This window comes from Salmo salar, chromosome 01 (assembly GCF_965601325.2).
Source record: "Salmo salar chromosome 01, fSalSal1, whole genome shotgun sequence".
NCBI lineage: Eukaryota > Metazoa > Chordata > Actinopteri > Salmoniformes > Salmonidae > Salmo > Salmo salar.
In genome coordinates, this window is record NC_138291.1 from 30,256,924 (window position 1) to 30,278,893 (window position 21,970).

The 21,970-nt window shown below is 39.4% G+C and overlaps 3 protein-coding genes across 7 annotated transcripts; 1 reads left to right on the top strand and 2 right to left on the bottom strand.

Moving 5' to 3' along the window:
• Nucleotides 1-146: 146 nt before the first annotated feature.
• On the top strand, nucleotides 147-8,850 carry reep1 (receptor accessory protein 1). 3 transcript variants are annotated; one of them, XM_014188688.3, is made up of 8 exons: nucleotides 147-272; nucleotides 1,921-1,993; nucleotides 2,181-2,257; nucleotides 2,482-2,602; nucleotides 3,122-3,235; nucleotides 3,355-3,526; nucleotides 5,395-5,636; nucleotides 6,211-8,850. In XM_014188688.3, the coding sequence occupies exons 1-8, from the start codon at nucleotides 241-243 to the stop codon at nucleotides 6,283-6,285; spliced, it is 906 nt and encodes a 301-aa protein (XP_014044163.1). In that variant the 5' UTR covers nucleotides 147-240; the 3' UTR covers nucleotides 6,286-8,850. The 3 variants fall into 3 exon arrangements, with proteins under 3 accessions (XP_014044163.1, XP_014044214.1, XP_014044188.1); XM_014188739.3 differs by lacking the exon at nucleotides 5,395-5,636 and having other exon boundaries at nucleotides 148-272; XM_014188713.3 differs by lacking the exons at nucleotides 5,395-5,636; nucleotides 6,211-8,850 and adding an exon at nucleotides 4,203-5,388 and having other exon boundaries at nucleotides 148-272.
• A 7-nt stretch (nucleotides 8,851-8,857) lies between these two features.
• mrpl35 (mitochondrial ribosomal protein L35) lies at nucleotides 8,858-10,372 on the bottom strand. The gene is made up of 4 exons (XM_014188788.2): nucleotides 10,283-10,372; nucleotides 9,823-9,985; nucleotides 9,399-9,543; nucleotides 8,858-9,281 (listed from the first exon to the last, which is right to left on the bottom strand). Exons 1-4 carry the CDS (start codon nucleotides 10,311-10,313, stop codon nucleotides 9,093-9,095), a joined length of 528 nt encoding a protein of 175 aa, XP_014044263.2. The 5' UTR covers nucleotides 10,314-10,372; the 3' UTR covers nucleotides 8,858-9,092.
• Nucleotides 10,373-12,302: 1,930 nt separating this feature from the next.
• Nucleotides 12,303-21,335, bottom strand: LOC106597655 (uncharacterized). Of its 3 annotated transcripts, none has more exons than XM_014188890.3 (9): nucleotides 21,234-21,335; nucleotides 15,953-16,183; nucleotides 15,341-15,479; nucleotides 15,171-15,259; nucleotides 14,809-14,872; nucleotides 14,397-14,485; nucleotides 14,000-14,112; nucleotides 13,734-13,890; nucleotides 12,303-13,130 (listed from the first exon to the last, which is right to left on the bottom strand). In XM_014188890.3, exons 2-9 carry the CDS (start codon nucleotides 16,152-16,154, stop codon nucleotides 12,973-12,975), a joined length of 1,011 nt encoding a protein of 336 aa, XP_014044365.1. In that variant the 5' UTR covers nucleotides 16,155-16,183; nucleotides 21,234-21,335; the 3' UTR covers nucleotides 12,303-12,972. The 3 variants fall into 3 exon arrangements, with proteins under 3 accessions (XP_014044365.1, XP_014044335.1, XP_014044303.1); XM_014188860.3 differs by lacking the exon at nucleotides 21,234-21,335 and adding an exon at nucleotides 20,047-20,243; XM_014188828.3 differs by lacking the exon at nucleotides 21,234-21,335 and adding an exon at nucleotides 19,820-20,031.
• Between the last annotated feature and the right edge of the window lie 635 nt (nucleotides 21,336-21,970).

The following is a 21,970-nucleotide window of genomic DNA, read 5'->3' on the forward strand; positions in this document are numbered from 1 at the left end:
TCCTAGTTAGTGTTCAATTAAAAAATGATGTATTTACATTCATTCAAACAACATCAGGTAGTTAGGCCAATAATCGTTTTAATAGACAAAAAATATTCTGTATCACGTTCATGTCTGCGTGCAGCGCAACGTTTGACGCGGTGGTTGGTCCTCGCTGACGCTGCTGTCAAATGGCTACTGCCAACGCTCAAGAAGAAACTCCTCCCTGTTGACAGCACGTTCTGTCCCCTGCTCAGCGCAATGGTTTCTTGGATAATCTCTAGACTTGTGGTGTAAGTAATTGTTTTTATCACATTTTTCTCTCATAAAAATCCCACCTCGAGATAATGCCGTTTGCTGTAAATATGCGTTTTTTTCCGTGACACCAGATGCATGACAGCAGCGGCCGCTTTATCGCCTATTTAGGCTCCGTCTTATTTCTGAGCAGAGACGGTGACTCCGGGGTTTGAGGCGAGACAGAATATTATGCTCTGTTTATTCCTTATTTAAATGAGGTATTTTTTTCCATTTCGGCCCACATTATTTGATTTAATAGTCATATCACATTTAAAGGGTCGGTGAATATTTTATTTAACCTATTATGAATTTACAGGCGTTTTAATTTAATTCCAGACAAAGAATTACGTGATTGCCCAAATTAAATATGTATATTTATATTTATATATGTCTGCTCATGCAGATCTATGCATGTTGAAAATGATCAAGCAACAATAATGCTGTAATCGAAAAGGGATTTCATACAGTACATTCAAATATAACTATATAATAAATGTAATAAAATGCTTTTATAAAGCACAGAGCAGTGGTAAGCAGAGCTACCTTATGATACTTGATGTCCTTTATTTGGAAAACAAAGGGATGGGTCACCCCTCTCAGGTTACAATAAAAGTGTTGTATATATTTCTAAGACTTTATTGCCGCAAATGATCTGAGTCATCCGAATATTTAAGCACGTTAATGTATGGAAGCAGAATTATAGGCTCCACTGGTCATTTCTATTGTGTTGCAATATGGCGAAATGATTAAACGTGTTCACAACATATAGACATGGAGTTAGCCAAATCTCAAAATAGCACGTCAATTAAATTTAGGTTACAATATCATATTACATTGCTGTTTCAGACGTGAGGCTCCAAGTGTCTTCTGTCTGACTTGGCATTCAAAGCTCTACATAGACTATCCAACACATTTGATTTGTTGTTCTGAGGTCTTAAGCAGAAACACTGAACACATGTTGTTTTGAGTGACCTTGTGTGTTTAACAACTGTATGGTTATACAGGACAAGCCAGTGTAGGCCTATGTAGGTCAGTAATTTGAGCAGGTCACACTCACAACTGTTGCCATACTGTTGCTTCAAGCCAAGGGGTCCCCCTGTCTGAAAGTTATAGTCATGTGGCTCGTTTAGTAAATTCGTATTTTAAATGTGCACCTTTTCCTGCTTACTCATAAGTTTTAATTGTTGTTGAAAATATGAGTGTCTTTATGTCAATTACACATTCAACAATATGAGCGGAATTGGAAAATAGTTGCGCACGTAAAACTCGGACTTGTCTAGCGGGGGTCTCTTTGATGGCAATGGGACTTTGGCGCAAAGGAAGTGCGCATGGGACTGTTCTCAGATTCTCCTAATTTCTTGGAATATGAGCCACTCCCTGTTGATGTATTATTTGTTTATTTAAACATTATGCATTCAATCAAATTTAAAACAGTTTTAACACAGTAAATTCGTCACAAACCCAATACCCATTTCTGCGGAGTCAGGGGACATATAGCTTGTATATCGTTATACAAATAGAGAGTTTTGTTTTTTGGACAGTTTTTACCAGTGAGTTTTATTTGCTTTTAGCCCCATAAATGTGTGTGGATGTGCTGGACAAGCACTTATTGCATAAGCTAATTACATGTTTTCTGTTTTCCAGGCTTGTATTTGGCACATTATATCCCGCATACTCCTCATACAAAGCTGTCAAGTCAAAGGATGTGAAGGAATATGTGAGTATTAACAACATTATGAAAAAAGTGACAATGAAACCATAGTCTGGGCTTATTATGGGCCAGTTTCACAGACCCAGACAAATCGTGGACTGAATTACATGAACCAGGATTTCTAAGAATTTAGTTTAATATTCCTGAACTATTATGTATCAGACTAACTGTGATAGTTATTTTGCTTTTAAAGGTGAAATGGATGATGTACTGGATCATATTTGCACTATTCACCACCATGGAAACCATCACAGATATATTTATCTGTTGGTAAGTTAATGCTGTATTATAAAATACCTGTTTTGTTTATGTATAGTATTATTTAACTTGTTTTCATATAATTAGTTATGAAGTCCAAAATATTGTTCTGCAATAGTACTGAGTCACATAACATTAGCCTACATAGGATGGTCATAAGACTGATGATGGTATTGTAATGGAGAGTAGATTTTATGAATGCTCTGATCGCTGTATTATTCTTCCCTTCACTGTAGGGTTCCTTTCTATTATGAGCTGAAGATTGCCTTTGTGGTATGGTTACTGTCTCCCTACACAAAGGGGTCCAGTGTTCTATACAGGAAGTTTGTTCACCCAACACTATCTTCAAAAGAGAAGGTGAGACCAGTGCATTAGTACTTTTTTCTTTGTCCTCTTGAAATGTTATATAAGGTGTCTTCCATATTAAATATGTTTTAAATGCTCTGCTAATCATTTTAATGACAGACTTTGCTGTGATCAATTATCCAAAGGAGAGGTTGGATTGTCCTAGCTGGTCATGTTTTGGGTGGAGGGGCATAAGGAAACGGCATGGTTTTTCCTTCTCTTCCTTTCCTTTTTACTTTATTTTGGGGTCAGGAAACACATCAGAGTTGAGAGGGGACCAACACAGGGACCCAGTGTCAGATGAAAATGAACAATAGTACTGATTATAAAAGACAATCAACATGTCCACTCTTTATGTGTGAAGAAACGTGTGTTGCTAAAGAGCAATCTCAAGACAGATCGCGACCATGTTCATTACAAATAGTCACAACATGTATTGTTTACATACAGTACATCAAATCTGTGAGCGTGTTTTTCACATGGCCTGCCAATAAAAACACAATTAATATGTGTGTTTTTCTCTCTGTCCAGGATATTGATGACTATCTCTGCCAAGCAAAGGACAAAAGCTACGACACTCTGGTGACTTTTGGGAGGAAAGGTTTGAATGTAGCAGCCACAGCTGCAGTCCTGGCTGCGACAAAGGTAATGCTGACTATTTTCATTTCTGACGTGTCCTGGGGGAATGGTGGGGGGAAGTGATGTTTTTCTGTGTACATATATGTATAATTCATAGTGTTCATGTATTTTGTCTCCCACCCCAGAGCCAAGGAGTACTGTCAGATAGACTACGAAGTTTCAGCATGCATGACTTGTCCGCCTACCAGTCCGACCCAACTGAGATGGACTCTGGATCTGTCCCCACTCAGTCTGCAGCTGGACAACAGAGGGCCAGGACCATGATGCGCAGCAAGTCAGAGAGTGGCTACACCAAGGGTGAGACTATACTGCCACATACACTTACATCACTAACCAGGATACAGACAGAAGGAATGACACAACCAGGTTCGGGATGAGATTATCCTATTGCACATCATTTTCCCATAAGACAATTTGATCACCTCTTAGATAAATACCAGGTAATAGCTAAGTAATATGGTAACACTGAAAAGGGTATATACTGTACAATAGGCAATTTGTGTACACCTCTAGCATGTCTACTAGTACGGACTAATAGAGTAAATATTTACTTGTACACATGCTAGAGGTGTACACATTGCCAATCGTATCTAATTTGAAGCAGTGAGCAATACTAAGCAGTAAGTTATTTAAGTTACTAACTAGGGAGTTAAACTATACTCATTGTTTCCATATTATGGTATATTTGGCAAATAATGGTTTTACCACAGTACTAGTGAAAACAATGAGTACAGTTTAACTCCCTAGTTAGTAACTTAAATACCTTACTGCTTAGTATAGCTCATTGCTTCAAATGAATGGCATTATAAATGTTGACACTGCTGAAAACAGGTCTGTTTCCTCTGCTTAAACAAACATGATCATATGGCCTCTTTCCTGTTTAAGCCTGAAGATAATAGTTCTGCGCCCTGACTTTCCTTAGTCCCCCTAACCCCACATATCTATTCCTGTTTGTGATGCTCTCTGACTGCAGGTCAGTCTCCACATGGCTGCCAGGCAGGCTCTGGACCAGTGGTATTCAAACCTTTACCAGAATTCCTGGGGACCCCATCCCAAATCTGACCACACAACATTAAAATCAGTCCATTTACATTTTCACCTCAACAAATAACCTTCAATTCATTACATTTTCTCTCATCAAAATTAAGAGAACCAATAAATACATTTACTCACTGAAATTGTATTTTTCAAATGATTTTTCTCAACAACAACAAAATTATATTGTCCCATGAAAGAAAATCTGTATTCTTTTCTTTTTTGCAACCCCACTGCAACTCCCCCGACTTTGAATATCAATGTCTAGACCCACCTAAGAATGCTTCATGTTTAGCTTTTATCATTGAATGACCAGAGCCTGCTCTCCCACGCCATACTAGTTCAGTGTTCCATGTCTCATTATACAGTATGTGTTGTACAGTCCCAAAGTTTGTTTGAGATTCACTTTGTTTGGATTGATTAGTCTATTTTCCAAGAGGTTAATAATAGCCACAAGGTGAAAACGAATGCTTTTGCACCATGGCTCTGTTAACATTTTCTGTTGTGGAGGACTGTAACTATTCCTGTAAGTGGCTGTACTGTGTGGATCATTAACAAATGTTCAAATTATGTTTGAAAAACGTGTTTTGTTAACTTACCACACACTTATTGTACAATAATTACAAGGTGATTATCTGTGTTTTCAGAACAGCATGATATTAGCTGATAGGTCACCCAGCATCCTTCATATTGAAAGAGCTGGGTTATGAAAGGCTATTTTGGCCTTTTGCTTTCCATTTCCATGGCATATTGAATGATGAGATGGAAATCCAGTGTACTCAACATGATTCTGCAGAGACTAAATGAAGGGTCCTGAAGAGGAGTCCTCGTCCTTATAGCATTGTTATGCTTGTTTGCCCTGTGAGAGAGGGAATCCCATATCTTTCAGCGTTATTCTAGTCCTTATTCCCCTGCCTGCACACATGGTCCTTTTGATGTCTGCTCCCGTGCTTTGTGTAGAGAACAACAACAACCCTACTCTGCCCCTTAGAACCTGAACTCATAACAACCTCTCTGTAGTGAAGCTACAGCACTTCAATAATTATAGCACAACATTTCACTGCTGCTTTCAGCGTACATTCGGATGTGTGTTTGTTCATTTTTCACCACCGTTGCTTCTCACGGTGCAGGGCAGGATTTGGACATGACTGAGTATGAGGTGTTGAGATTCGACCAGTGTGACACCAAGGAGCTGCTGTCCCACGCTATTACGCCCCCCAAACCCACACTCCCTCCTTCACCCTCCCTGACCCCCCAGCCCTCTCCACCTCCATCTCTTGCACCCCCAGCACCAGAGCAGACTGAGGACATGGGGGGGGGGACATCAACAAGCACCCCACAGCTCAGGCTGATTAAGAGGAAGGCGCCTGAGGTACTCCTTTAAACTGGCTGGCCTACTGGCATGTGATTCTAACTTCCCCTGAACTGGACTGTGGTGACTAACACACTGGGTCCTCGTGGCACGGTACCATTGCAAAAATGAGGATGGAAGATCATTTTCTGGCTGAAATTAGTTGTACCGTTATGATACAAATTAGTTTCTAATATGCATTTGTATTTTTAGTGGACTGATAAGTGTATGAATTTATGTTGTTTTGCAGTATTGTTTCACTGCTGATATGACTTTGCTGTTGAATGCAATGGAAGTATTAATTTGATTGCATGTATTGATTTCCCAATTTCCCTAGAAAACATGCTGGAACAGGCCTCTGAAAAGAACATTCCAGGATTGCTTTCTTTACTATGTGTCAACTCATATTTTCATAATGTACTGAGTGTTTATCTTGTGCCCAAACTGACAGTATAGATATACAGAGCATGCATATCAGATAGACAAGACAAACATTGTCAGACCACAAATCAGGAATAATGTGGCATTTATTGGTTTCAGAACCATTATGGTTAATCAGTGCCCCATCTCTCTTTTTTTCCATCTGTCTTTCTAGCCTCCTCCTAGCGACATAAGACCTCTCACAAGATCCAGGATTGCCCAGCTGTCTTCAAACAGAGAAGCCATGTGATTTTGTGTGAACGCTCCCAAGACCGCTTTAGCTGCCTTAGCTGCAAGGAGAAGAGGGTAAATAAGGAAATGTGGCTAAAAGCTAAACGCATAAAGCAGCCTTGTTTTAGAATAAGGAAACCAAAGTGACTTGTGACCCTCTATCTTAATATATATGACCTCTGGCACATACTGTACTGTAAAGGAGACAGATGGTGGGTGCCATCAAGGTAGCACTCAAGAGTGGGCTCCATACCTTACAGACATTTGGATTGATTTGTCGGTCATTGAATACGTTTTTGTATGTATGTAAAGTGTGTGTATTTATCATTAATAGTTTTTTTATATATACTATGTTTAGAGACAAATGCATGTATGTGTCTCTGGTCATTAGTGTCATAAAACAGAATGTATTGTTACTTCCATCTTTTTGTGGCTACTTGGTCACTGTTTGAGGTAGCATCAGTCATCAGGAGTGTAGCAGGGTGAAATACTCCGTAATGAAGGATATGGTTGTCCACTCACTCTCTTGGGTTTGTAGGGAGAGCTTTAACCTGGCAAATACAATCTGTACTGACAATTTAACAGGACACAGAATATTGAAATGAATTGTCCTGTCAGGTTAGTATAACTCCTCAAAGGTGGTATTTATTTATGAGATAAAATAGCAGTGGTAGGAATTCAAATATGCTGATTATAATTAATCAACTGCAAGTAAGGGCTCTATTCAGTCTGTATCGCTGAAGCATTACAGATTGCGCGATAGAAATGTGAAGGTAATATCTGATTGAGCCGACATGCAGCGTTTACCGTGAATGCAGTCTTCGCTAACGTGGGAACATTGCCTTTAAATTTAAATCACGCTGTAACGCTTAACTTCCACGATACGGATTGAATAGAGCTCTTTACCTTTGCTTATAAAGCCTTAAATCATTCAAATAAAACATTGAGTACCTGGTACTACAGAAACAGTAATATCAGTACTTGTATTTCTTGCAATGAGCACTAAAACATCATGAAAAACATACCTATGACTGTCATTGACTATTGGCACTATGCACTATGTTCAGATTTACTGCAACTGTTCCAGTACCATGAAATGGCAAAAAAACAGTCAACATCAGAAATGTAAAAACTTTTTTTTCCTTTTTAGTTCACTGATCACCATGTTATTTATCATTACCAAAATTATTATTATATGGGATTAGTTAGTATTCAAATAAAGACATTTCTCTATGGGGTAGAAATGTTGACAATCAACTTTTCAATCTCATTATAACTTATCTGGCATTCAAGTCTGTCATTCAATTGTTTTGTAAAAGTTTGTGTTATTCATGTCTTATAGGCATCACTATACATTTGAGTATTTTCCGGTTTAGCACACAAAACATACTTTGAAGTGTATAGCTATTGTATAACAAAAGATAGCCAGTGGCGAGGGCGAAATACTCTGGTCCTTCTCAGTCTAAAAACACTGTGCAATACTCTGCTTTCACTGAGCAATTGTCAACTCACGCTTCTTACTCAAAACTCTACATTTCTCAATGTAGCCACAATTGTCGACCTGTCTTTTCTCAGCCATTATGAAGAGATTAATTTCAAAAATTCTTCTCTAAGACCTGTCTGTTGCCTATATATATGAGGGCATAGCAATTACACTGTAGATGGGCAGGTTTCTAACCTTTTTTTGTAAATTACATGAATATCGAGAGTGTTTTTGCCAATGGTAGTAATGGTAGTGACATACTGTCTTTAAATGAATATTTCTGCACTGTATGTATGTGAATTCACTTAGATTGAACCCTCTTGGCTATTACACAATGCATCACTGAATCTGTGAATTATACTTGGGGTTTGGGCAGAATTAATTTTAGTTCACTGTTCTCAATAAATAAATTAAGGCTTCTCAGGTATGCGTGTTCAGTTTACATCAAATTCAATCACTTTCTGGTAAAAAAAGATTTTGGTATACACTTGTTTGCACATGGAATTATCAGAAAGAGGTTCCTTCTAATGGGCAGTGTTTTCATGTGGCATGAATTTTTTTATCCTTGTTGCGACTTTAGTAGTTTCAGTGTTGTGTTGGAATGTGATTGCTTTTTCAACTTAAAAATGTATAAAAATAAAGTTAATGTTTTTGTTGCTATCTAGCAGCACACAGATCAATAAACGAAAGTCATATGAAAATTATTTACTATGGAGCATTGGGTGGATTAGTTTAGTTTTTATTTGCTTCATTGATTGCCTTGCTGATTTTACACTGATTCGGAAGTGCTGAATATTTTTTCCAATATTCTTTTGAAGCACTTTGTGGCAAGGTCAGGAAAGTTACTCTCATTGACAAAATACATGTTTCCACAACCTTGAGTGAAATAAATTGCATGAGGAACATGTCTGACTGATGGCCTCAGAGTAAAAAGTAGCTTCTGGCAGGTCAGAATCTCTCATGATGCTCAAACCTTATTGTGAATTTCAGAAAAAATGATGACAGACAGGAATGATGAGCTAAAATGACACGTGCTTTCTCTGTATCATCAGTGTTTCTGTTGGTGAATTGATAACAGCCAATAAATATGAGACAATGTGACACCATGGCTTATGTATTTTGTATTATATTTAAATGTAATACATTTCAATACGTTTTTGCATTAATTTATTCAACAACTTCAACAAGTAATATTTCAAGTTTATTTATCAATTGCCCAAATCTGCATTTCACTCTACATTGACCAAAATGATGCTGTGAACAATGTTCTTGTGTACAATGAAATTTGATTAATCAATTGCAAATGTACATACATCTCAGAGTGGGAAGGCCAATTCAAGCCATTAGACGTTTAGGTTGACACGTTCATGATATTTTTTGTAGGGATCATTGACAAACCAGTTCCTCCTCTTCCAGAATTTTGTGGTCATTTTGTCCAAGAGCTTATTCTGTGTTTTGTTACAAAACACATGCTCCCTTAAACGCTTCTTTCTGGCAGGCAACTTCTTCCACAGTTTTTTCTTGTATCCAGCCTATTGAGAATCAGCAGTAAGTGTCAATTTAAAGACAGAGGAGAAACAGATAGTCAACGCCACAACCTTTATGGTTTCAGAACCTAAGGAAAACAGAATGAGAGACTTGTACATTACCTTGCGTCTAATCCACAGGCCACAGTGCAGACGCATGAACCTCTGCACCACTGACTTCACAGATTTCCTCTTCCCTTTTTTCACACTGATGTACGTGAGGTTTCTGCTTGGTTGCTGGACCAGGTTGGGAATGAGAGGTGCAACCCTGCAAGAACCAAGCCCCACCCAAATTAGTAATACAATAGTTTTTTTTTTTAAATGTTTAAATGTTTCATGTCATTCAAACAAACAAAGCTTGGGGATACTACTCTCATCTTATTCCTTTAATTGATTGATTGATGCATCTTTCAAAAACAATTGAAATAAAAGCTGTCTAGCTAGCTAAATTAATAGTAAAAAAAAAAGCTAATCGCACTTGATGATTTGAATCATCACCATATGACTTTTCTGAATGTGATGAGCAGTATGTATGCCTAGGCCTCACCGTTGCAGGATGCTCTGCTTGGGTGTCTGGAAGCCTTTGGCGGACAGAGAAGCCCATGCAGGAGTAGTGACCAGAGACCTCTGGACAGTTTGACGATTGATTATGGTGGAGAACCGACATATCTGCTGCCCCCTGGCAAACAGAGTCAACGGCCTCATCAAGCCTGTCCATGCAAAAACAAATACATTTCTAAAATTAGGTAAGATATATCTTGTTCACAGCTGATAACGGTACATTCACTATCACCACACTAGCTACATAGCTAGTTACACAGCTAGCATCATGAGTATGTGCTGGCATTGGATAACCTCAGCCAGCGCTGCGCTAATAATAACCACGAATGTCGACTCGTTAGGCAATAAACTGGCTAGCTATATAATCTATAGAAGTTATAGAATCTACACAAAATCTTGAATTCATCACAGGTAAAAGCTCAATAATGTAGCAACACATTACATACCAGGGACGTTCCTGGCTATGATGGCTGCCATGTTTCCTATAATGCCGCTGTGAAGCAGGCAATAATAACTAAGTACTTCCGGGTCACGGGTTTTTGGAATCCTTCAGAATAAGAGTTCCAACCTGTATACTTCGTACATTTATTTGTATTTATTAAGGATGCCCACAAGGCAGCAGCTAGTCTTCCAGGGGTCCAAACACATTAAGGCACGTACATCACACATTAAACAAAATATAAAACAGTACATCATATAACATTATTACACCACTACATATCTACAATACAAAATGTATAATACAACCATACAACAATATTACAATGTACGTGTGTGTAGAGTGCGTGTGCTAGCGTGTGTGTGCATATGCGTGTCTGTACCTGTGAGGTGTGTGTCTCTTCACAGTCCCCGCTGTTCTATAAGGTGTAATTTATCAGTTTTTTTCAATCTGATTCTACTGCTTGCATCAGTTATCTGATGTGGAATAGAGTTCCATGTAGTCATGGCTCTATGTAGTACTGTGCTCCCATGGTCTGTTCTGGACTTTGGGACTGTGAAGAGACCTCTGGTGGCATGTCTTGTGGGGTATGCATGATTGTCAGAGCTGTGTGCTAGTAGTTTAAACAGACAGCTCGGTGCATTCAGCTTGTCAACACTTATAAAAACAAGTAGTGATGAAGTCAATCTCTCCACTTTGAGCCATGAGAGATTGACATGCATATTATTAATGTTAGCACTCTGTGTACATTTATTTAAGGGCCAGCCGTGCTGCCCTGTTCTGAGCCAATTGTAATTTTCCTAAGTCCCACTTTGTGGCACCTGACCACACAACTGAACAGTAGTCCAGGTCCGACAAAACAAACGTAACAAAACAGCCCCCACAATCGTTATATCATACATTTCTCTCAGCCAATCATGAATAATTAGGGTGAAATTGATGGAAAATGTGCGCAATTATTGATATATTTTATACTAGTTATAAAATAATAATGTAAAGTATTTCTATGAGATAGGTGATTTATTTGTTTATTTAAAAACAATTCAAAGTAAAACAGGGGCCCATTCTACTCAGGAGCACTTCTACTTAACAAATCCACAGAGTTTACACCCAGAGGACCCAGTCTGGTTTTATGAAGGGCAGACATGTAATAATATCCGACTAGTATTGGACTTGATAGACTACAGTGAGCACATTATTAGAAGATAGCTTTATTTTATTTGTAGACTTTTACAAGGCTTTTGATACATTTGAACACAATTTTTTGGTTTTGGTAAATATTTTCAAAGTGTAATTAAGACACTTTATAATAATAGTAACAGCTCTGTTCAATTATCCCATGGAACCTCAGAGAATAAATATTAGACGCATAATTAAACAAGGATGCCCAATTTCTCCTTTCTTATTTTTATTGGTCACACAAGTAATGGCACTTCATAGCAATAAGGATAGCTTCAGGGCTATTCAGATACAAGATAAAGAGATCAAATTTCACAATTGGCTGATGACACCATTTTTTTTAAAGATCATTGAAGTCAGGAAAGCTATTGAGTGTCTTAATGCCATCTCACATGGTTTATCTCTGAATATTAGGAAATGTGAATTATTTGAGTTTAAAAGATGTGACTTAAACTTAGTATGTAATATCCCTGTACAATATGTTATCACATATCTTGGTATTAGTTAGCAAAGATCAGAAAGAAAGGGCCAATATACATTTCTCTCCTGGTTATTAACTTATTTTTGTGGTTTTTGTCGCACTGCTTTGCTTTATCTTGGTCAGGTCACAGTTGTAAATGAGAACTTGTTCTCAACTGGCCTACCTGGTTAAATAAAGGTGAAATAAAATAATAATAATAAAAAAACGTTAATGCCCCATATGATGGGTGATGCTGATACATCTGATTCATAACCTCCGAGTTTGAACAGATACATTTGGTTAATAAACTTGCATTTTGGAAATAACTTCGGTCTGTATCCTGTTTTATCTGCTAGTGATTATATCGTAACAGAATTTCACTTGAGAGTAGTGCATGGCTATGCTTTATTCCAGTCAGAGTCAGTGTTTTTCTTTAAAACATACAAATATCATTTTCTTTTAAATAGCATAGGTCAAAAACTTTTCTATTGATGAACATAGATGTGATGCCTTTCAAACAGAAAATATAACACATAGTACCCCAGATCAGCAAAATTATTCATATGTATAACCAGCAAATAGATTATTTCTGTGACAGAGGGGAACATTTACTTAAAACAATCTTCAAAGCATAAGTTAAACACCCATCGATGTACCATGACTGAATGCATTTACAAACATCAATAACACCCAGTGTGTGCCTCTAAACCATTTACCTAATCCATCTAAAGGAATGCAAAGGAACATTTTATTGATGACATTTTTTCTTATTTTGAACAAATGTAACTGGGTCCACCATCACTAAAGCACAGAATACAGATGAAAAACACTTCTCCTTGTTAAAAATACATCTAGAAGATATAAATCGCAGTGAAGCTGGTGAGTTATCAAAAGTACTCAAATGGACATTCGGTAAACCATGGCTAGGATTTGGTGTCTGCTTTCTCTTATGGTCCATTAGTCCACAACTGAGGCACATAGACTTCACTTGATTCTGCTCTAAAAGCCAGACATTTCACCCCAATAAGAGGAAGTATCAGATGAGGCTGGGGACATGTTCACCAACCAGCATATACTGGCTCGGCATCATATGGGATCCCGTAGTATTCACCTTGCGGCCTCTCTTTGGTTAACAGAAATTGTCGCGCGAGGGAAAGCTCTCCATCTGTGTCTCGCATTCGACGCAACACCAGTAGGATGACAAAGAGTAGGGCCACTGGACCAGAGAAAAGAGAGAAACAACATATAAATACTGTATGCAAAAATACTAAAAGGTCACTTACTCGACTACTTCAGCATGATTTATATATTTCACCTAGTTTCTTCCTACAGGATGTGGCCCCGGAGACACCTGAAACACCACCTCTTTAAGGAATACCTAGGATAGGATAAAGTAATCCTTCTAACCCCCCCCCCCCCCTTAAAATATTTAGATGCACTATTGTAAAGTGGTTGTTCCACTGGATATCATAAGGTGAATCCACCAATTTGTAAGTCGCTCTGGATAAGAGCGTCTGCTAAATGACTTAAATGTAATGTAAATGATGTAATGAGATCAAATGACCTATAAGCATAATTAAATAATATTTGGATATTTGTAGTGCCGAGAAAGTGCATAAAAGTAGTGTAACTGGAAGAAATAAACAAGGTTCATGTCAATGAACAACTTTTCTTGACTAAAGGGTCACTAAAACCCCAAGTAAATATGGGAATTTCATTATGACAGCTTGACAAGGGTTTTCAACATCTAACTGGTAGCCTAAAGTTCAAACCACTTTCCTCCCACTACACCAAAATGTTAACGTGTCTTCAGACATACCCCCTCCTCCAATGACAAGTAGAGCAATGGTGATAGGGGCCAGCTCGCAGTCCTCCCCTGCCTTGCGGAAGAAGGTCTCCATGCAGTAACCTGGAGCAGTGCTGCCCTCAGGACAGAAGGCAACGCCAGGGCACAGGATGGGGTTCACGTCTGGACTCTGTGGGACAGGAGAAGTGAGCCCTGGTCATTAAAGTTGGTTATGAAATCCCTTGGGGATAGTTTCAGTATTAGAGGTGTTTACAGGGAATAAGAGCTGTGGTACTGACTGGGCAGTAGTGGTTTTCGGGGCAGAGGTTACAGGTCTCCTGGCCCCAGTGGATCTGGAAAAAGCCGCTGCTGCAGATTTGACACATACTCTGACGGGGAGCCTTGTGCAGGCCTGTCCAAAACCAATCATCCATTTAAAACTGTCTGAGTCTGCTATTACGGTGTACTACCTTCACAAATTAGAACATGCATGCCTTCATTTAGTGTGTTTATAGATGTAATCCATTTAGTGCCAGATAACCCTTCTGTAAATAGAGCTACTTCAGTCAAAGACTATACAGTCATAGTTGAATATTTACTTTATATTAGATTGAATGGAACATTCTCAGCCACAATTTTGATATTTTAACACACTGAATAGCACAGTTGATATTTTTGGCTGGCACTGGCAGTTACCTGGACGACAAGGTGTGCACTCCTTGGCAGCAGCCTGCAGGGACTCTGTACCAGCAGGACAGATCTGACACAGAGCACAACTGGAGGAGCTGTGGGAGGGACAGCCACAAGGTTGCAATGAATAGGGAATAACTTATTTATATATACTGTTTTATACTGCTAGCTATCACCACCCTGTGTCTGATCACTGAACTGTTACAATAATAATATATTCAATGCCCACTAATAAACCTATGAGTCTGTCAGTCTGAGTGTCTGTAGGTGTTTTGGGAAGTAAGATCGGTAGCATGAGAGATCTACAGACAAGCAACAGTTTGTGTGGATTATCAAAAGTTCATGCAGATCCCGCTGCAGTGCATACCACATTCGTTTAGGAACCACAGATCTACGGTGACCATGAAGGGCAACTTACTTGCAGAATGTTCCTCGTTGACATGGACTGCACAATGTGGCATTTTGTTGAGACGTATAGAAACCTGAAAATAACACATTCCATTATTTTTTTCAACACAGGAAATGAAATATTTCTAAAGTCTTGGATTGTTTAAATGTGCAACAAATAACTGAAGCCCAGCTCTTATACAGTAGAGCTGATTGTTTTCATCAGTTGTTACACATTTTTATTCACTCCTTTAACTTTCTCTCTGCCTATGTACATGGCTGTACAAAATGTTTTAATTCACAACACTATAATATAATCACTGTAATAGTAACAAGTAAGTAATTATTGCAATGCTTATTCAACCAAAACAGAACAAATATTGATATAAATACCTGGAGAACAACTTTGGCAGGAGTTGGAGCCTGTGTTGTTGCTGTAGGAGCCTGCGGGGCAGGACTGACACACAGGGCTGCCGGTGAAACTGCAAGAGAAGAGGATCAATGCAACAGTGGTCTACAGAATATTTGTAAATCGGCTATGCCCTCAGTCGACAGAGACTTACTTGGTGTAAAAACCCTGGCTGCAGGGCAGACATCGCTGTTGTCCAGCCAGACTCTGAAAGAACCCTTTGGAACATGGGAGGCAAGCCCCAGTGAACAGACACAACCCTGGCTCACGGCAGCAGGAACACAGGAGGGTGTCTGGGGGATTGATCAGATGTCTATTATTGAACAGGCTGTGCTGTTTACAAGATTTACCATCTTAATTTTACAGTTTAGCCAAGTTATCTTTCACGTACTCTGTAGAGGCCACAGGCCAGACAAATGGCAGTAGTCAAATAATACAGCAAAGCTGTCCACTTAGCATACCATAAGACCAAACATCCTTGGAGTTACAAATAGATGGGTAAAAACTACATTACAGTGCTGCATCAATTGGCTGTGGTGTGTTTCTATCTAATTTATAGGTTGTGGTGATAAATAGAACTGAGTCTACACAAGAAAATTATTGACATTTTGTAGCTAACAAAAAGAGCACTTTTCGAAGCAGTGAGCTAACATTTTGTTCTCTACTACAGCACAACACAATAGAAAGCTTTTGAGGAGGTTTATTTCCTTCTCAGTCTCCCTCTCTCTGCCAGGCCTGGGTAAGCAGGCCTATAGTTCAGACTCACCGTTGTCGGAGTAGGACCCTGGGACACAGGCCTCACAGAGGCCAGAGCAGTCTGGGGACGTGGTGCTGAGGATCATATGGGGGGTTGCTGTCACTTTCTCATTGAATGTAGGGGTCTCACTGACTGTAGGCGTCTCACTGAATGTGGTTGTTTCTGTCACATTCTCAATGAATGTGGTGTTCATCACAGAAAGAGCGAGCATCGGCGCCGTCGTCTGGCTCACCACCACACCTGTTATAACAAGACAGACTTTCAGAGATATAGTTCTAGAAACAGGAGAAAATTAAACATTCCCAGCCTCTCTCTAAGTAGCAATGTGGTAGATAGGCAAATGCTACAGTGGAATTTTTATTTATTTCACCTTTATTTAACCAGGTAGGCCAGTTGAGAACAAGTTCTCATTTACAACTGCGACCTGGCCAAGATAAAGCAAAGCAGTGCGACAGAAAAACAACAGAGTTACACATGGGATAAACAAAAGTACAGTCAATAACACAATAGAACAATCTATATACAGTTTATGCAAATGGAGTAAGGAGGTAAGGCAATAAATAGGTCAAGAGTAGTGAAGTAATTACAATTCAGCAAATACTGGTGTGCAAAAGAGAAAAAAGTAAATAAAAACAATATGGGGATGAGGTAGGTAGTTGGATGGGCTATTTATAGATGGGCTGTGAACAGCTGCAGCAATCGGTAAGCTGCTCAGATAGCTGATGCTTAAAGTTAGTGAGGGAGATATAAGTCTCCAACTTCAGCGATTTTTGCAATTCGTTCCAGTTATGGGCAGCAGAGAACTGGAAGGAAAGGCGGCCAAAGGAGGTGTTGGCTTTGGGGAAAACCAGTGAGATATACCTTCTGGAGGCCGTGCTATGGGTGGGTGTTGTTATGGTGACCAGTGAGCTGACATAAGGCGGAGCTTTACCTAGCAAAGACTTATAGATGACCTAGAGCCAGTTGGTCTGGCAACGAATATGTAGCGAGGGCCAGCCGACGAGAGCATTCAGGTTGCAGTGGTGGGTGGTATATGGGGCTTTGGTGACAAAACGGATAGCACTGTGATAGGCTGCATCCAGTTTGCTGGGTTATCGTGTTGGAGGCTATTTTGTAAATGACATCAGCAAAGTCGAGGATCGGTAGGATAGTCAGTTTTATGAGGGTATGTTTGGCAGTGTGAGTGAAGGAGGCTTTGTTGCGAAATAGGAAGCCGATTCTAGATTTAATTTTGGATTGGAGATGCTTAATGTGAGTCTGGAAGGAGAGTTTACAGTCTAACCAGACAACAAGGTATTTGTCCACATATTCTAAGTCAGAACCATCCAGAGTAGTGATGCTAGTTGGGCAGGCGATCAGTTGAAGAGCATGCATTTAGTTTTACTAGCGTTTAAGAGCAGTTGGAGGCCACGGAAGGAGTGTTGTATGGCATTGAAGCTCATTTGGAGGTTTGTTAACTCAGTGTCCAAAGAAGGGCCAGATGTATAATTGTGTCGTCTGCGTAGAGGTGGATCAAGGAATCACCCGCAGCAAGAGCGACATCATTGATATATACAGAGAAAAGAGTCGGCCCGAGAATTGAACCCTGTGGTACCCCCATAGAGACTGCCAGAGGTCCGGACAACAGGCCCTCCGATTTGACACACAGAACTCTGAGAAGTAGTTGGGGAACTAGGCGAGGCAGTCATTTGAGAATCCAAGGCTGTTGAGTCTGCAGATAAGAATACGGTGATTGACAGAGTCGAAAGCCTTGGCCAGGTCGATGAAGACGGCTGTACAGTACTGTCTTTTATCGATGGCGGTTATGATATCGTTTAGTACCTTGAGCGTGGCTGAGGTGCACCCGTGACCAGCTCGGAAACCAGATTGCACAGCGGAGAAGATACGGTGGGATTCGAAATGGTCAGTGATTTGTTTGTTAACTTGGCTTTCGAAAGACTTTAGATAGGCAGGGCAGGATGGATATAGGTCTGTAACAGTTTGGGTCTAGTGTGTCACCCGCTTTGAAGAGGGGGATGACCGCGGCAGCTTTCCAATCTTTGGGAATCTCAGACGATACGAGAGGTTGAACAGACTTGTAATAGGGGTTGCAACAATGGCGGCAGATTATTTTAGAAAGAGAGGGTCCAGATTGTCTAGCCCAGCTTATTTGTAGGGTCCAGGTTTTGCAGCTCTTTCAGAACATCTGCTATCTGGATTTGGGTGAAGGAGAAGCTGGGGAGGCTTGGGCAAGTAGCTGCGGGGGTGCAGAGCTGTTGGCCAGGGTTGGGGTAGCCAGGAGGAAAGCATGGCCTGCCGTAGAGAAATGCTTATTGAAATTCTCGATTATCGTGGATTTATCGGTGGTGACAGTGTTTCCTAGCCTCAGTGCAGTGGGCAGCTGGGTGGAGGTGCTCTTATTCTCCATGGACTTTACAGTGTCCCAGAACCTTTTGGAGTTAGAGCTACAGGATGCAAATCTCTGTTTGAAAAAGCTAGTCTATGCGTTCCTAACTGACTGTGTGTATAGGTTCCTGACTTCCCTGAAATAGAGCACATGACATGGGAAGCTAGATATTCAGAAACCATATAGGCTAATGGGTCAACACACTGATTAGTATGGTTCAGAAGACCAAAAGTTTGTCGGAGATTGGTATTTGATGGCTTAACCCATTGCAGACGTCATGTGACACCTAACCTTCCCCTCATTACAATCAGATTATCTTTCAGTAGACTTCCACAGATTCAACCCTTGGTGTTTGAGGAAAATCCATCAGTAATAGGCCTTTGTGGCACATTCTCCAAAGAGGAGTATGAATTAAAAGCCTTGTTCCTGATCAAAGAATGTCAAAAAGTTCCAGCATAAAATATTTTAGATGTCTTCTTGCTCATTCCTCTGATGTCGCCATTCTGAATCACACCCACCTGATCTATTTCACAATGAGGTAGCCAACGTTTAACAAAAAGTATTTCAAAGCAAGTCTTCTTTAGGATATGTAGCCATTTGTGGAGTGTGTAATGTGCCATTATTAAACACAAGATATCATGGTGTCTGACCTACAGTGAGTTGGGGAAACAGAAGAGAGCAGCAGCACACAGAGACCTTATTGTGGCAGTAATCACATTAGCAGTGAGCTGAGCTGCTTTACTGAGAGAAAGACACCCTCTTCAAGAAATGCAATTATTCAAAAACAGGTGATGAGATTTCACCTGGTTTATACTCCAAAATGCTCAGAGTTGGCCAGGGTCCTCTGTTTATACTGTACAGTATATTATATTGAGTTTAGATTCCCAGAGCATGGGGAACTGCTTTGGTAATGTGTGTTAATTGTACACTAGAATGATCTGCAGGGCTTGATGAATAGGTCCTAAAGGCCAACAAATGTCACCTCACAATAACAGTTGAATGTTGATTAACATGAACTTTTATAGCTGCACTTATGCAACATTGTTGCAAAGCAGTGTGTAATGTTAATGTTGCATTCAGTCGTTTAAGAACGTTTTGAATCAGATAATAAACCAAGGTATACCACGGTTTGTAAAACTTTTTAAATCAAATCAGAATTGTGAATGATAAATTGAATGGCGTGCCTAAGAAAAAGTCTAGCCAAAGTTCACAAACAGAAAAAGATCTACACAGTTGCACTAGTGGGTGAGTACCTCAAACAATCCTATGTAGAATTGTCTTCAGTCATAGGTTGCTAAAAAGCAGTCAGTGCTGTATGCCATGGGTGTATTCATTACGCCAATTCTGTTGCAAAACGTTTCTTAAACAGAAGCAAACGGGGAGGGACCTACCTGAATCTGTCCAATAGAAACTCACGTTTCGTAACTGTTTGTACTAATGATTACGCCCCAGTTGACTAGCCAAGACAACAAACAAACCACCAACCTTACCTAGCAGACAAGCGGCAGCTATCGCAGTCAAAACTCCCCAACATTCCATACTCCAGATATTATCGTCAAAGTCACAAAAAAGTGTTATAGAATTTCATCCCTGACAGTTGTCTTTCTTTTAGTGAAGTCCACCGTGAGTTGCTTGTTTCTGGGAGTTTGTCGGGCTCATCAATGTCATATGACAAAATACAGATCATGTGATTTTACTTAGAAGTTTTTGCAGATACCTGTATATATTGACGAGATGCCCATGTCTCCGCCCTAACAATGGGAGTCGTCCCAAAGACGAGAAGGCAGGCGACAAATTTAGGTCCAAAATAAATCCATTGAAACGCTTTGGGTTTATTTTCAACAGATTTAGCTAAATTTGGGGAGAGTGAGATCTCTCGCTTTGCCTCTTCCTCTCTGGTTTCGATAACGTCAAAGCGCAGCCACAGAATAAAATCATGCAGACAATCTGGTGTTAAATTAATGAATTAAATCATTAAATTATTATATATAATTTATTTTCTATCGGCCAAAGTTTATTATAGTGAAACTGTACTTCCTGAATTCGACTTGTCCCCACCCCATTCTCTTTTCAATGTGTGTATCAATTTCTCATGGGTCACATGAAAGTGATGTAGTCTATGCTCTAAAACCAGACATACCACACATTTAAATTCACAAAACCATTTAAAATAAACAGTTCTATGACAATGTTGTACACCACCAACAATATACTTCCATAATGTACAGCAGGGTTGGGTAGAATACTTTCTAAATGTAATCCGTTACTAGTTACCTGTCCAAAATTGTGATCAGTAACATAACTTTTGGATTACCCAAACTCAGTAACGTCATCTTATTACATTCAGTTACTTTTAGATTACTTTCCCCTTAAGGGGCGTTAGAAGAAGACAAACATGTATGTTACCAATTTAAAGACATCTGTTGCAGGATAAATCAATGTTAAAGTTTACATAGCTGGCCATAATATGGATGTTCAATTTTACTTTATGGGTTGGTTACTTCTTCTAACCCCATCGCTTTCTACTACATATAATAATAAAATTAAATTATATCTTTACATTAATATATATAATTTCTAAGTCCAAAGGATGTAGCAACTACAGATTGCCCCTTTAAGTCTATCAAAAGTGTGTGAGTTTGAGCATGTCTCCATTCGAGTTTAATTCCATAGACTGGGATCCGCATTATGCAGCTGTTGCAAGAGCGTATTTTTCACTGGCTGTCCACTGGTTTCAAAAATGATCGATAGGCAGCTTAAACTTCTTGAATTCCACCACATTCCCATTTGTGCAAATGTAAGATATAAAGGAAAATACCATTAAATAATAAATAAACAAACAAAGAACATGTAACCAAACCTTTAAAGCAAGTCTCCTGCAAAAAGTTCCAAAAATTGGAATACCGTATAAGAGGAATACAGATCAGATGTAGATTTGATGATACTGCCGATGATTCAGTTTCTTCCTGCAGGTAGGGCACGTCTGTGATTTGGCAAGTGAGTCAAGTATGCACGTGTTGCAGAACAGGTGAACACCCTGGGAGAAGACAAACGTTCTTCCAGCATCAACTATCTGAGGGGTGAGGCAGAAGCTTGTTTACAAGGTGTACACAATTACTGCTTACTTACCTCTCCATACGTGTCCATACAGATGGAACTGATGGTTGCTGAGGTTGATATGTGAACAACAGCATCCATCTATTTTAACCACACCTCTGTGGAGTGGAGTTGAATTCACAATTGCATGTTATAGTCAGTGGAGTAAAGCACTTACAGTAAGTAAAACATACTAAAATACTACTTAAGTAGTTTTTTTGGATATCTGTACTTTACTTTACTATTTATATTTTTGACAACTTTTACTTCACTATATTCCAAAATAAAATAATGTACTTTTTACTCCATACATTTTCCCTGACACCCAAAAGTACCCGTTACATTTTGAATGCTTAGCAGGACAGGAAAATGGCCCAATTCACTCTCTTCTCAAGTGAACATCTCTGGAAATCCCTACTGCCTCTGATCTGGTGGATTCATTAAACACAAATATTTCATTTGGAAATGATGTCTGAGTGTTGTAGCGCGCAACAGCGTCTCTTCAACCTCAGGAGGCTGAAGAAATTTGGCTTGCCACCTAAAAC